The sequence below is a fragment of the Zingiber officinale genome, chromosome 4A, assembly GCF_018446385.1.
Source record: "Zingiber officinale cultivar Zhangliang chromosome 4A, Zo_v1.1, whole genome shotgun sequence".
In the NCBI taxonomy this organism is placed as follows: Eukaryota; Viridiplantae; Streptophyta; class Magnoliopsida; order Zingiberales; family Zingiberaceae; genus Zingiber; species Zingiber officinale.
The window spans coordinates 102,872,646-102,886,769 of NC_055992.1; the positions used below are offsets into that span (position 1 = coordinate 102,872,646).

General features: G+C 36.5%; 2 protein-coding genes across 4 annotated transcripts; one reads left to right on the forward strand and one right to left on the reverse strand.

Moving 5' to 3' along the window:
• The first annotated feature begins 582 nt into the window (after positions 1-582).
• LOC121970382 (caffeoylshikimate esterase-like) lies at positions 583-5,783 on the forward strand. Of its 2 annotated transcripts, XM_042521074.1 has the most exons (8): positions 584-926; positions 1,089-1,118; positions 1,651-1,780; positions 1,860-2,006; positions 2,082-2,212; positions 3,978-4,115; positions 4,844-4,942; positions 5,384-5,783. In XM_042521074.1, exons 1-8 carry the CDS (start codon positions 657-659, stop codon positions 5,600-5,602), a joined length of 1,164 nt encoding a protein of 387 aa, XP_042377008.1. In that variant the 5' UTR covers positions 584-656; the 3' UTR covers positions 5,603-5,783. The 2 variants fall into 2 exon arrangements, with proteins under 2 accessions (XP_042377009.1, XP_042377008.1); XM_042521075.1 differs by lacking the exon at positions 1,089-1,118 and having other exon boundaries at positions 583-926.
• A 337-nt stretch (positions 5,784-6,120) lies between these two features.
• LOC121970383 (IST1-like protein) lies at positions 6,121-10,533 on the reverse strand. Of its 2 annotated transcripts, none has more exons than XM_042521077.1 (6): positions 10,333-10,533; positions 9,492-9,624; positions 9,292-9,395; positions 8,141-8,312; positions 7,927-8,067; positions 6,121-6,687 (listed from the first exon to the last, which is right to left on the reverse strand). In XM_042521077.1, exons 1-6 carry the CDS (start codon positions 10,380-10,382, stop codon positions 6,319-6,321), a joined length of 969 nt encoding a protein of 322 aa, XP_042377011.1. In that variant the 5' UTR covers positions 10,383-10,533; the 3' UTR covers positions 6,121-6,318. The 2 variants fall into 2 exon arrangements, with proteins under 2 accessions (XP_042377011.1, XP_042377012.1); XM_042521078.1 differs by having other exon boundaries at positions 9,492-9,641; positions 10,333-10,495.
• Positions 10,534-14,124: the final 3,591 nt, after the last annotated feature.

Here is a 14,124-nt window from a genome sequence, read left to right on the forward strand (position 1 = left end):
AGCTTGCGAGCTACATGTTGCCTCCTATTGTGACTGTTGGATGCTTGAGTTTGGGAGGTAGTTAAGTCGCTACCAATTTTAGCTGACTAATGTACATTATCAGGTCAATTATTTGTATGGTATTCATTATACCAAAAGAAACACTTTTAATGTTTAAGTCTTGTTGGACATAGATAGTAATATTTCCCAAGACGGGTTGAGAAATCACCAGCTTCGTGTAAGATCATGACCCCATTCCCACGCTCGCACATAAGTGGTGTCTTTGACTCCATAATAATATTAAATATAGATAAATAAATTATGAGAATATTTTATCTAGCATAATAATATTTTACCCGAGAAAAATCAGACATCTAACCAAAATTAATCTTAAGATGTATCAACAATAGCGTCCGTAAGGGCTCAAAGTTCAAAGTCAAAGTTGGATGGACCATCTACACAAGAAGAAAAGAGAGCAACAAAATCATTCCTAGTTTTAGGGGTGCATTTTGATAATTGTGAAATATAGGAGGTGTTTTTAAAATGTTTTTGCCTGGTTGACCACGTGCCTCGCATGATCTGTCGCGCTCGACTAAGTAAACGGACATGACCAAGCTCGCTGGTGTTCCTGCCGCGGTGCTTTTCGCCTCCCAATTCCACACCCACCTCGCTCTCCAATGACGATCTGCGCGGCCGCTATCAGATTGACCGTTGGCCACCGCCCGCTTGAGGGACGGGTTCATGGCCGAGCCGTCGCTCCCTCGTTGGGCTGGCAACCGAGTAGGTCGGAAGCCATCGTCGTCGCGGCGGCGAGGAAACCCATCGAAGGAGTCGGCGAAGAACTCAACGCTGCCGCTGCGCAGAACATGGACTTCGCCCCCGCCCGCCGTCGCGTACGAGATGCCTTCGCCGATGTCCAGGGCCGCCTCGACCATTTCTTGTTCAAGGTGCCCCTTCGCATAAGATCCTCCTGATCCCCACCGAGCCTTTGCTTTGGTGTAGATGGAATCAGAAATATTTTGGCCTTTCTATTCTTTTCTTCACTTTTCATGGGGATCTTAGTCAGTGATTTGATGTATTATGTTTTTTGTTTGTTTGTTTGCCTTCAGATGGCTCCAACTGGAATCCAAATGGAGGAGGTGAGTATTTTTATTTAGTTACTAGCTTGCCAAGATTCCAACATTTTCGCCTACTTATCTGGAGCTTGAGCAAGATTCTATTTTTTTTTTTTTTTTGCTTTTCTTCAGAAGACTTTCACTAGTCTCGTTTACTGTATGGGTGTCTTTGCTTGTACGTACCTGGTAAACTTTAGATTGTGCCCGACTTATCTCATTAGCCGTCCTTTGGTTTCTTCTGAAAAGTTTGAGTTGGAATCTTATCTTCAACATCATCAGTATCATTTAGAATCTTATTACTGACATAATGCATCTAAGGTATTACCGGAATCATCTAGATTTCCCCTGAATTCTCTGGTTTCTATAAGGACCATTTGTATGAAATTTCTAAAGAAGTCCATTCACTTGTTTTAAAATCAGATCTGATTCAGTGGATCATGCTAAAAAATTATATCCAAAGCTACTGCCTTTTGTTTTAAGTGATTATGACCTTAATGCTTGAAGAATATGCAATGTAGAGATTAATGCATTTTACTCTTGCTGCATTGTGCGCCAGAGGTATGACATAAATTCCAAAGGAGTGGAGATATTCTGCAAGAGCTGGTTGCCGAAACCAGGTAGTGCTTGCAAGGCTGCCCTCTTCTTTTGCCATGGCTACGGTGACACATGCACATTCTTTTTTGAAGGTCGCAAATGTTTGCAACTGTAACTGTAACATTTCAAAAGTGTTTCTCTTGACTAGTATTCCGAAGAAAATTTTTTCAGGTATTGCAAAGAGGATTGCGGATGCAGGCTATGCAGTCTTTGCCATGGACTATCCTGGCTTTGGCCTCTCGCAAGGCCTGCATGGATATATTCCCAGTTTTGATGGATTGGTTGACCAAGTCATTGAACAATATGCCATCATCAGAGGTCGATATAGTAGATAGGTTTTGATATGTAGAATCAATAATTTAATCGTGGTGCTACTATTTTGGTAATGTTCAGCTATGAATCGGGTAAAAGAACTGAATCACTTCCTATTGGGCCAATCAATGGGTGGTGCTGTTGCTCTTAAAGTCCACTTAAAGCAACCGGATGCATGGGATGGGGTTCTTCTTGTGGCTCCTATGTGTAAAGTAAGATCATTTGTTCATCAAAATAACCACTAAAATTTATGAGTTCATTTAAGCATTCAATAACTGTCAATAATTCACCATGTATTGCTAGTTTATGTCATCTTGTCATCTCATTGTGACAACAAATTCAAATGGTGTATGCAGAGATTGGGAATCACATAGTTTTTGTGATTTCAAAGATGCTTATATTATATATTAATATTTGAGTGGATGCTACCACTTTAGTTCCATATTCAAAGGGAAAAAGGAACTGATTTGGAGAGTGAACTGAAAGATTCTTAACCTTTACCTGACAAATAAGAGCCTCCTGAAGAAAACAATGAAACTTAAAGGTATTATTTCAATAGATTGGTTGAGTAAAGCTTGGTGCTTGTTCATATGTGAGTATTTGTCTAAAAAAAAAAGGCGGCAAATGAGAGTATGTTCTGGGCATTCCAAAAAGATGTCTAGTATTGTGTTAAATTTGCTATCCTATTTTGTGTAGAATATACCATATTGCTAAATAATAGCTTTATTATTTGTTACAGCATATCATATGATTCATATCCCATAAAGGTTGTACTACCCTTTAGAACTTGAGAAAAAGTACCTAAATTTACTACAGGTGGCAAAGCTAAGTTTTTTGTTTGATGCAACAAGAGATTAGAGAGGTTACAGCTGCAACACAGCTGAATTATTTTTTTATGAGATTTAGTAAAACCCACAACATAATATTATCATGCATTTTGAATTTATTTATAAGCTTTATAATTGTTTGTTTTTTCTTTTAACTTGTATTAAAAGTTGAAAGCGCAGGAATGAGAAATTGACTAATGCTCTAAACATTCTTTGTTAAAAACTGGCATTCTTAGAGATGCTCATTGGATGAATTAGTTGAAGCAATAAAAAGGGATTTACATTAATGCTATTGATTAGTAGGTTGATTATATAACACTCTTGTTAACAATTGGATAATTTGGCTCATGTTCAAGTAATGATCTCAGGTCCTCAAAAATTATGATTAGCATCATCATTAAGATTGAAGGTACTAGCTAGTGGAGCTGGTAAAACCATAGGTGGTATTACAAGATTTTGAGATAAAATCCTCCGTCATCGTCTACTTGGTTGTGTTTGAACCCTTTGTTTCTTCTAAAAAAGTGTATATATGAAAGGAAAAAAGGAGAAAATCAATGTGCTTTTGATAAACATAGCATAAGATCCTGTTCTATTGACTGCATTCAGATAACTACGAGAAGATAGTTAGTTAGATATCTTAGTCAACAGTCCCTATCTGCCTACACAAGCATCTCAATTATCGAAGCCATTTTCTGCCACAACGTACTGCTTATTGTATTAACAAGATCAACTATTATATGTCTAATATTACTATTTCAAACTCAAAATGCAGCTCCTGCTATTTGCTCAAGAGGGTTAGCAGCCTTGCTGGAATCCTCCTGTGGGAATCAGATTGAATCTGAGCATGAATTTTTGAAATTTGTTATTTTTTTCTTAGTAAATTTTCTTAATATTATTTTAAAAGTTTGAGCATGGCATTTTGCATGTGGCAATTGTAACCAAATAAATATGATGCTTGATTGCAATATGGGATTATTATTATTTTTTCATATCTTCTCAAACAAATGTTGAAATGCTGAATAGCTGATCTTTATTTGGACTCTTGGTTTTAGTCTTGTGTGCAGTGAAACAATCCAATATAATTCCTTGTACTATCTTGATCTTTCCCGTGTCAATCTCTCAATTCAATCTTAACTGTTGAAGTGGTAAGATTGCAGAAGAAGTGACACCACCAGGACCAGTTTTAAAGGCATTAAGTCTCATGTCATACATTCTACCTGAGGCAAAGTTGTTCCCCCAGAAAGATCTAGGAGATCTAGCATTCAGAGATCCCATGAAAAGAAACACGGTTAGACTTGTACATTTATTATTCAGCATGTGATCTATAATATGAAGGGGAGCCTTGGCGCAACGGTAAAGTTGTTGCTTTGTGACTAAAAGGTCATGGATTCAAATCCTGAAAATAGCCTCTTGCAAAAAGCAAGGTAAGGCTGCGTACAATGGATCTTTTCCCGAGACCCCGCATAGCTGGAGCTTCGTGCACCGGGCTGCCCTTTCTTTATGTGATCTATAATATTTTAATTGAACACTTAATTTTAGATGTCTTGTCTGGTCATTGGAGTATTATTTGTTCTTGTTCTCTTGTTTATTGAATTTGTTTTCTGTTTTATATCATTTGATCTCGATCTCAATTCTGGTGGCTTTATGTGAAAAAAGAAATAAAATTTGTTTTTCATGTTTTCATTAAGGGGATTTGGACAGCATCTGAGTGTTTTTGATTATCGTATATAATGATTTCCATATCAAGTGATTGTGAAAAATCTAAATGCTCATTTACTAAATTAATTAGATTGTTGGATATAGCAAATTAGACACCTTTTTTCCTGAATCTTTTTTTTTTGTTTGATAATGTTGTCTCTCAACTTTTTTCTCATGTATCTGATTTTGTTAATTTGCTACATCTCTCTCCTGAGAACTTTTCTGACCTAGAAAACTAGTGTGTATGGTTGCCAGATTTTCTTTACTTTGTACTATTTCTCTTAAAAATTGTTTACCTAGAGACAAATGATTTTTCAGGCAGAATTCAATGTGATTTCATATTGTGACCAAATGCGGCTAAGAACAGCTGTTGAGCTAATAAAGGCTACACATGACATCGAATCACAACTGGACAAGGTAATTTTTTTTTTACTTTTCCTTCAAGATTTCTTTTACTTTAATATTCGTCACAAACATATTCCTTGACTGAACTTGCAAGATTCTGCATTTGTAGAGAAAAAGAGAAAAGCTTGTAAATTATATAGAACGCTCACCAGGCTTGATTGTTGAAACTTCCCAAGTATCTAATGTAGTTTCCCTGTCGATTATAAACTAACTCGCACTTTCTAAGTCATCCATGCTACCCAATAATGTTTATTTAGAGACTAGGAAACTAATGCATCTACTGTTTTTCTCTATCAATGTCAGTGTGTCACTAAACAACCCGTGTCACTCAATACTGTCGACTTGTTTCTGGTATTATACTTGCCTTTAGCATGTTTGACACAGGACTAGATTAAGTGAATCATGATTACATGCAAAAACAAGTTTCTAAACTGACCCCAGCAAATGTCTCAGGTTTGTTCGCCATTGCTCATTCTCCATGGGGCCGCGGACAAAGTTACAGACCCAAAAGTTAGCAAGTTCCTCTACAGCAAAGCTAGCACAAAAGATAAAACCCTAAAGCTGTACGAAGAAGGCTATCATGCCATCCTAGAAGGAGAGCCAGACGAAAGAATCGCAAGTGTTATTCAGGACATTATATCATGGCTAGACTCTCACTCTGCAATGATTTAATTCATTGTTTCTTGGTACTTGCAAATTCTCCATGTTCTATCTTTTTCTGCTTTTCAATAGATTTGATGACTTAATTTGTCGTTAGAGTTGTCGATGGGCAGTGGCCATTCTGTTTACACATGGCTGTGGTACCCGGTTTGACATGCTTGTGATTGAATTAAAGGGCTTGTTTTGCTTTTCACCATCTGAGTAGGTTTTCTATACTGTCTCCTTTTCCCCCTCTCTGTTCTACAATATATGAGGAATCGAAATAATTCCTTTATTGAAGATATTCACCCTAGATTCTGATACAATCATTCTACTAGAATGGCAGTGTGTATTAGGAACAATACTAAATACTTCTTACCTATCTATATTTCAGAAATTCTGAGATCGATACTGAGATGAGCTTGTGCTATGATTGTCATCAGCAAGATCATTTCATCTTTATAATCACATCGATCTGTGCCTATCTATTCATACACATCGAAGTTCACCTAGATAGATTTAGCCATGATTTAATCATCAGCAAGTAGATCACCGGGAAAGCCACATTATAATACTGCATTGCAATATCACTACACTCACAATGTTAAGAAGATCTTAAGACATGGCCATCTCTCTCATGTCTAATTTATCAATGAAAGCAATATAAACATCACTCCATTCAGGCAAGCACATTCACTTGTAGGAATAGTCCTGTAAACAACAGCCGCATCATGGCTTAAATTGCTGGATTAGCATGGCAATTTGGCCTTTACAAGCTCAGCTGCTGCCCGTGCAGCTGCAGATGCACGCTCGGCGGAAGCAATTGCAGCTCGAGCTCTCTCCAGGATATCGGATGAGCTTTGAGTGGATTGTGATTTTTCATTTATCGATAGCGCTTCAATTTGACTATTTGCAACATCCACCGACACAGCATCTGCTGAAGAGACTTTGCTCGTTTGAGTGGAGAGGTTGGGTGTGTTACTGACCTGACGGGTCAGGGACTGGGTCAGTCGATCATTTTGGTCCTCTAGGGCAGTGGATGTGGGAACTCCTTCCTTCGGCGAAGTAACAGATGATCTCTCAATCAATCCTTGTGAATTTGTAGGATTCAGACCACCCTGCATGTAATATATTGTCAGATACCAAATAATGTTGATCTCCTTCTTCCCTAAAGAAAGACCATAACTTAGAAGAAAAGCATATGCATGAGTAGCATTTACTGCCTGCTTTCTAATTTCATGTCAGAAACAAAAAAATCATCAATTTGATCTAATGATTATATGCCGAAGGAAAACATATGCTTCACTACTATCAATGTTGTAAATTGATTGAGAATTAACGACTGATGGTTGTGTCATGATATGTATTACTCGTGTCCCCTCGGATGGATTTAGTGGTTAGTGCATGAGGTGTTGCCACCATGAGGTCTGGGGTTCGAATCTCGACAAAGCCGAGGTAAATGCCTCCCTTATGTGCTAGTCAATATTTCAAAGGCTAGTAGCCGTCCGTGATTTATCTCTTCCGTGTTGGCCCTGGGACGGATTGGCGGGCCGCTCGGGGCGAGCGTATTCGTCTTTTTTGCCACCATGACATGTAGTACTCGCAATTTGATACATGGTTTAAAACTGTGATACATGGGATGCATAACTAGTAGCTGAAGTTGAAATAATAACTTAAAAAAAACAAAATCATATCAGGAAAAGAGTAAGGATGCTCTACAAGAGGCATCAAAGATCAAAATAATTTTTGGAGGTAAAAATAAAAGTCAGTTGCTGGAAAATAGATTATTTTCCACTATTTGCCTGTGAAACTAAAGGAGCCCCAGAATTCAATAACTACTGGATGAGAGGTGGTAGCTCACACAGGGAGGGACCTCATTGGAGTTCACTGAGGATTGCTAAAGGAGATGGAACGAGGCTCACAAAGGGGGAGGAGGGAACTCACCGAGAGGGCTCTTTCACATTTCCAGTAATCAACAAAATATTTTCTGTTGACCAAAATTTGATACAAGTGAAAGTCATTTTCTCCTAAAAGAAAAAAAACATTTTTGTTTCGAACTCAAATATTTTCCATTAACTAATAATTTTACACTATGCCATATATTGGAAACGGAGAAAACAATTTTCATAGATCAGAATTTTATGCACAACAAATGGACCCTAAACCACAACTACTGTTAAGTCTTAAGTTGAAAAGGCAATTAATCTATATAGACAACAAGCTGTGGAATTCATGGAACTTATATACTGCGAATCCATGTGGAGTCATATGGTTAGTAATAGCCAAGTCTTAATGATCTCAGGAGAAGATTTATAATAAAATGATGAAGAGATCATAAAGCTAAAATTATACTTTACCAGTAAGTCTTCATGTTTTTTACTAAGCTCTGCTTCAGTGCTTGATGAATCCCAATCAAGATTGTACTCTTGAGCGATCACTTTCAAAACCTTAATCTTCAGCTCGGCAGGCGGGGCTTTCACTGAAAGTTTCTCAATTATCTGAAAAAGTTACCGCAGAAAGGTAACTATAAGATGCAAAAGAAGAAAATAGAAGATCGACGGAGTTCCTTACCGTGCGATTAACATTGCTTTCCGGCCGCAACTCAGATGCTGCTGCAACAAACTCCTTTCCATATTTTGTAGAAAATAAGTTCCTTAAGTGTAATAATTCTGGCAAATCAGAACATCTGGGTGAAGCAAAAATGATAGTGGCCACAGCCTCTTGCAATTCTATTGGGCAATCCCTGTTACGGTCATAAAAATTATATGTCAAAGATTGTCTATCATGAATAGAATAACAATGCAATGAACATTAAATGAGTTTGAACAAGTTCAAATGGGTGTTCATCAAAGACAGTTGCCATGTATTTCTAGTCATCATGAACCTACAATTCCTGCAAATCTATTCCAGTAATTGTACATCTTAGGTTTGAAATAAAAAACCGCTTCCCTAGATCTCTTTATGCATGTGCATTACTTTATAAAAACGCGAGGGTAAGTAGAGAAATTGCTTAACAGATAAACCAAAGAAAGACAGCCTACCCATGACATATTGAGCTGCTAACATGCAAGCTTTTCTTCTAAGTTCTTTCCAAAGAACTGTTACATTCTTTAACTCGATGCAAATTGCAATCTAAGTTGTAGGCTGAAACGGTAAAAATTTACCTAGATCGAACTGCGCTTCAGTAGTTTAGTTGCTCTTAGATAGGGTTCAGCTAGGTTCTATATAAATTGACTAAGAAACAATTGCTCTTGCTCCCCCCAAAAGATCCTTAGCAAGTAATAAAGGCCCGCCAAGTTCACCACCAGTCAAAAAGTAGTTTGACTATATTGACCGTCTGCTTGGTTGATAGCATAAGCTGCAACAGCCATTGTACATATGTGCGAAAAGCTTTTGTTGGTACTAACTACAGTGTGAATCTTTGACTTGCATAATAACATCAGTCGCATATCACAGCAAACCTTTAGGAAATAATGTGTAACAACGAATAACTAAATACAAATAGCAAGTGAACCATTTCATGCCATTCTTGATTCTTGATCTTTGATATCGGAAGCTTAGGCAATAGAAAATTCTATATTTAAATTGAAAATGTTGACCAAGATATGTGCAATCAATATGAGGACAATAGCTATAACGCCTAGGAAAATAAAGATGACTGATAGAAAGAAGCAACAGTAAAACATGGTGCATCATAATTTAAATACAATATAACTAAGTACCTTTGTGCTTCAAGAATTGGAACACGCGCAAGGACAAATTCACAAAATAGTTCTATGATCTCATAAGCAGCCAGTATATTTTGTTCCCGGATAATATACTCCACCTAAAAATATCCATATATCAACAGACAAAATAAAACAGATTTTCCAACAAAATGAAAAATAACAAAGTAATTCAGCTTATGTAATTATGCACTTACTCTAATTCGCGCTATGGCTTCCTGACCGGTCTGAATATACTGAGCGATCTCTTTATGCATTTGTTTGAGCTGCAACTCTCTTTTATTTCGTAGCAATTTTATACGTGAAATAGCCAAATTCAAGCAAGTTTTGCTGCACCAAGTCACATGCTCCAATGATAAAGAGGCATGTCTAATAATGTTAATCCTTGATGAATATGGTTTTCTATTTATTAACAAAGAAAATCCACACACACACAAATTAGGATTTCTTTTAGAATGCTTCCAAAACAAAGAAAAGGTCTTCTAAGCTACTATGAACCAGATATTAAGTATGATGTAGAATCCAGAATGATAAGCTTCATTAGCTTTGACATTTATTTGAGCTGGAGAATTATTATTCGAATTTCATTCTCCCATCTAGCAGTTTTTCAAGCATCCTAGAGTAAGGTTCTGTCATTCACTTACCAAATAACTGAAGCCCACAAAAATCTCGGCAAAATTGGATTTTGGTAGCATTTCTTCCTAAATGATTTATAATGGTAGCCCGCTACTTCTAAGTGCAAATTTCATCCGAGACCATTCATAAATATTGACTATAAAATTCATGGCTATAAAACAGATCAACTCACTGCCTTTCAGCTGATCACCCATCCGACATTTAAAGGGGTTTACTTAATTAACGAAATGATGAAAAATCGCAACAAATCATTCCATTTTTCCGGATCAACAGTGCAATCAGATCATAAAAACTGCGTTTCCTGGTGATGAGTGGATGATGGGAAATATCAAATTGCTCCAACAAAGCACATAGAAATCTATATAAAAAAGACACAGATTATAAGATCCAAGTAAAACGAACCATCTGGTGCCCAAGGAGGCCCGGTTGAAGAGGGAATTCAAGGTCGACATCAAAACCAGGAAGGTCTCCAAATCTCCGAACCCTCGCGATCGATCGGATCGAGCACGTCGAAAGGGAAAAGTCGCGGTGGCTTTCCAATTCCCTCTTGCGCGGAACAGGCGTTATTCACTAAACCGATACCGGTTTGCGACTCGGGTCGGCGCGTATATCACCCCTAACGGACGCTACCCAATAATATATTTATATAAATTATCACAATCGGACAAAAATAAAAAAAATAAAAAAAAACAGGCTTCCCATTTTGATTTTTTGTAAAAGAGTATTTCTCCCTTATAAAATAACATAATTAATTAATTATTATTATTATACTGTCTAAATTAAGTACTAATCATGTGCATTATAATAGTTTCGTAACTAATATAACTATAATCGTTATTTTTATAATAGTAACATTTTTGTAACTGTTATCATATTAAAATATTTCGAATAAAAAGACTAAAATTTTTGGAAGTTTTTAAAAACACTTTAAATGATATTTTTTAATTTAAGACAGGATTGTTACGAATTATATCTAGAAACACATATAGAATATTAAAGTATTTTAGTTGCATTATAAAAAAAATCCTAGATTAACGTTCAGTATTTATGTCGTTAAAGTACGAGTAGTTCTTTCACTATTTGACTTTCGCGACTGAATTAAATGGACATATGTTAGTTAGAATCAATTTGATCAGATAATTTTATCCATAGAATTTAATTTCTACTAATAAATACCGATAGACAGTTATTGAAAATAAAATCTATCGGTATATTTAACTATAAAATTTTTGTTTCTTTCGGTATGTTATGATGGAAATTATGATTCTATTGGTAATTCGTAAATGACAATCCGTTAGAAATTAGCGACAGAAAGATAAACACCTTTAGTAATCTATTCTCGGGGATTACTTTAATAATGATATTTATCAACGGAATTAAAATTTCCGTTGATAGATATCAACAGAATTATAATTTTCATCGGTAAATTATTAAAATTTTGTATCGATAATTACCATAAAATCATATTTTTTTGCCAGTAATTCTAAAAAAAATTATAAAAATTTTTTATATTCAAAATTTACCATATTTACATTTTTCATATCAATACAAACTATCAAAACAATAGCAATACAAACACGATTCATACACAAACTAATCCAATAAACAATCTCATACAAACCATCACAATTCATGCACAAACTAATTAAAATCCATATAAACATTCAAAATAAATACAAATAATGACACTCAGACACAAACAAACTAATCTCATCAACATTCTTGAAAGTCAACAACATACTATCCAAATATCAATAATAAAATATCCAAATCTAATTGATATATATATATATATATAAATCAAAGTAATCTATACCATGATAGAAATCCACTATAAACACATCCAAAAATAATTCGATAAGGTAGTAAAAATCCTTCAAAAAAAAAAATATATATAGATTATGATCAGAATGATGCGATATAAATGTAATATATGTATAATTAAAAAATTATAATATATAACTAATTTTACATGTAAAAAAATATATGGATCATATTTTTGATATCTTATGCTCATGATGATAAATATATTAATCATAGGGACAAAATATTTCTAAGAAAATATAATACAATTAGAAATAACCATATTATAATATCAAAACCTTAGAATAACTAAGTTGTAGTTAAATAGATCTCAAAATGAGATAACTCAGCATCAACAAGGTTTTGTGGGTCTAGAGTCTCCTATGACTCAAGACAATATTGTGATTGGGTTCATTCAGCAATGAATGCTCGCTTCTCGGCCAAGGCAACATCATCTCTCGTCGCCCGAGCTGTCATCATCTGCTCCACTATGGGCAATCGATCCCTCAGTTCTTGATTTTCTTATCTTAACAATTGCACTTCAGTAGAAGAAACATAACTAGGATGACCCCTAGGAGTCCTTAAACGATCATAGACCACTTTGGCCTAGGAGCCAATGTCATAAAAGGTGGAGTTCTTTGTCCTTCCATCGTTAACATCATAATATATGTCATTTATGGCCTAGGTTGATAGAGAATGTGACCCCCCCCTCTCTCTCTCTCTACTAGTTGTGATGACTATGCCACTCTATTTGTCATTTATTCATGTGCAAAGAAAAGTATATGATTAATTTATACAACTACTAAAGTTAAACATTGTTAATGGTTGTATGTAATATATTTAATATTCTTACGTCTATGGCCCAGGATCGAAGATCGATGAATGTGTCATCACTTTTCTTGTGAGTCTTGTTAAATATCTCTTAACAATTGGGAGATCTCTGTAGAGTATGTTCAAGCATACAAAAAAAAATAGAATCAAATTTATAAAAATTCGATAATAAATTAAAATTTGCTTATATAACTTTAAATTAAACTTGCCAAATCGATGACATGTTATACAATAGACTTGGATTCGAAAGTATGTCGAACGGGCTCTGTATTTCAGTTTGATCGAGCAACTGTAGAATTTGTCCTCCACCTATCTCTAGCCTAGGTGGCAGTCCATGTTGGAGCAATCCCAATGGTCCGTGCGACCATGTGTTTTGGTGTTTGGGCAAAGAGTTTAAGTTAGGTTCATCCTTGTATTTGATATGTGTATTTGAGCTATGCAGGTTTGTAGGATACATATATGACTCGAGTTGATGGCTTCGGATCTGGTGAAGGATGGAGCATCCGAGGGACCGTGGGCAAGGCAGTAAGAATAAGGGCCAAGGGAAGCAACTTCGAGCCATATGCGAAGGATGACATTGGGACAAGATGCGGGCTTGGGTGCATCCGATGGATGAGAACCAAAGGAAGTATACTTGAAGGTAAGAGGTCAAAGCTGCAATGAAGAGTTAAGCGAGTCGTAAGGGTAAGGGTCAGTGAGAGATTGTAGGGTACTAGTCGACTGGTGGTTTCATCAGTCGACTGGTGTAGTTGATTGGGCAATCGACTGGGAGCGAACAGAATGCTTCTGTTTGCTCGATCAGTATGGAGTAGTCAACTGATACCTTTATCAGTTGGCTGGTATCGAGCCATTGGGATATAACGGTTGAATCTCCACAGAGGGCAGTCGACGGATGGTTTTAGTAGTCGACTGGTAAGCGGAATTTTCTAAACCGTGGCCTATTAACCAAGGCTTTGGAGCTTGGTTAAGGCTGACGAAATTGGACTTGGTTAAAGTCTAATTAGTAGTCCACTAGTGCTCAAGGTTTCCCTTGTGTCCAAGTGATCCATGGTGAGTGTTGTGGTGAGGTTTCTCCACCCACAAGGAGGTTTGAGCTAGCAACCACGTACACGAGTTTGTTAGCGGTTTGTGCTTTTCTTTATTGGCTTTACTTTGTATTTGCTTGTATTCCTCTGCGCAAGCTAACAAGTGTAGGAAGAGCTATCGATTTGGGGGTGTCGTCCATCCAACCCCCCTTCTAGCCTATTGCAAGATCCCCCAATAAGTGGTATCAGAGCGAGGCCGCTCTCCATTAGACTAACCACCAAGGAAGCAAAGATGACCGACTTGATAGATCCGGCAAAGTTCGAAGGAGGAAGCTTATGGGACATCACCTTTTGGATGGTGAAAATGAAGAACTTCTTCAAGACGGATTGGGACATAATGATGGTCATCGAGGAATCATTTGAAGTCCCAAGAGACAAGAAAGGAAAGAGACTCTGACCACGACATTGGATGGAGGAGCAAATCACACGATCGGAGGCAAATTCAAAGGTAATATCAATTTTGATTGAACTTTTG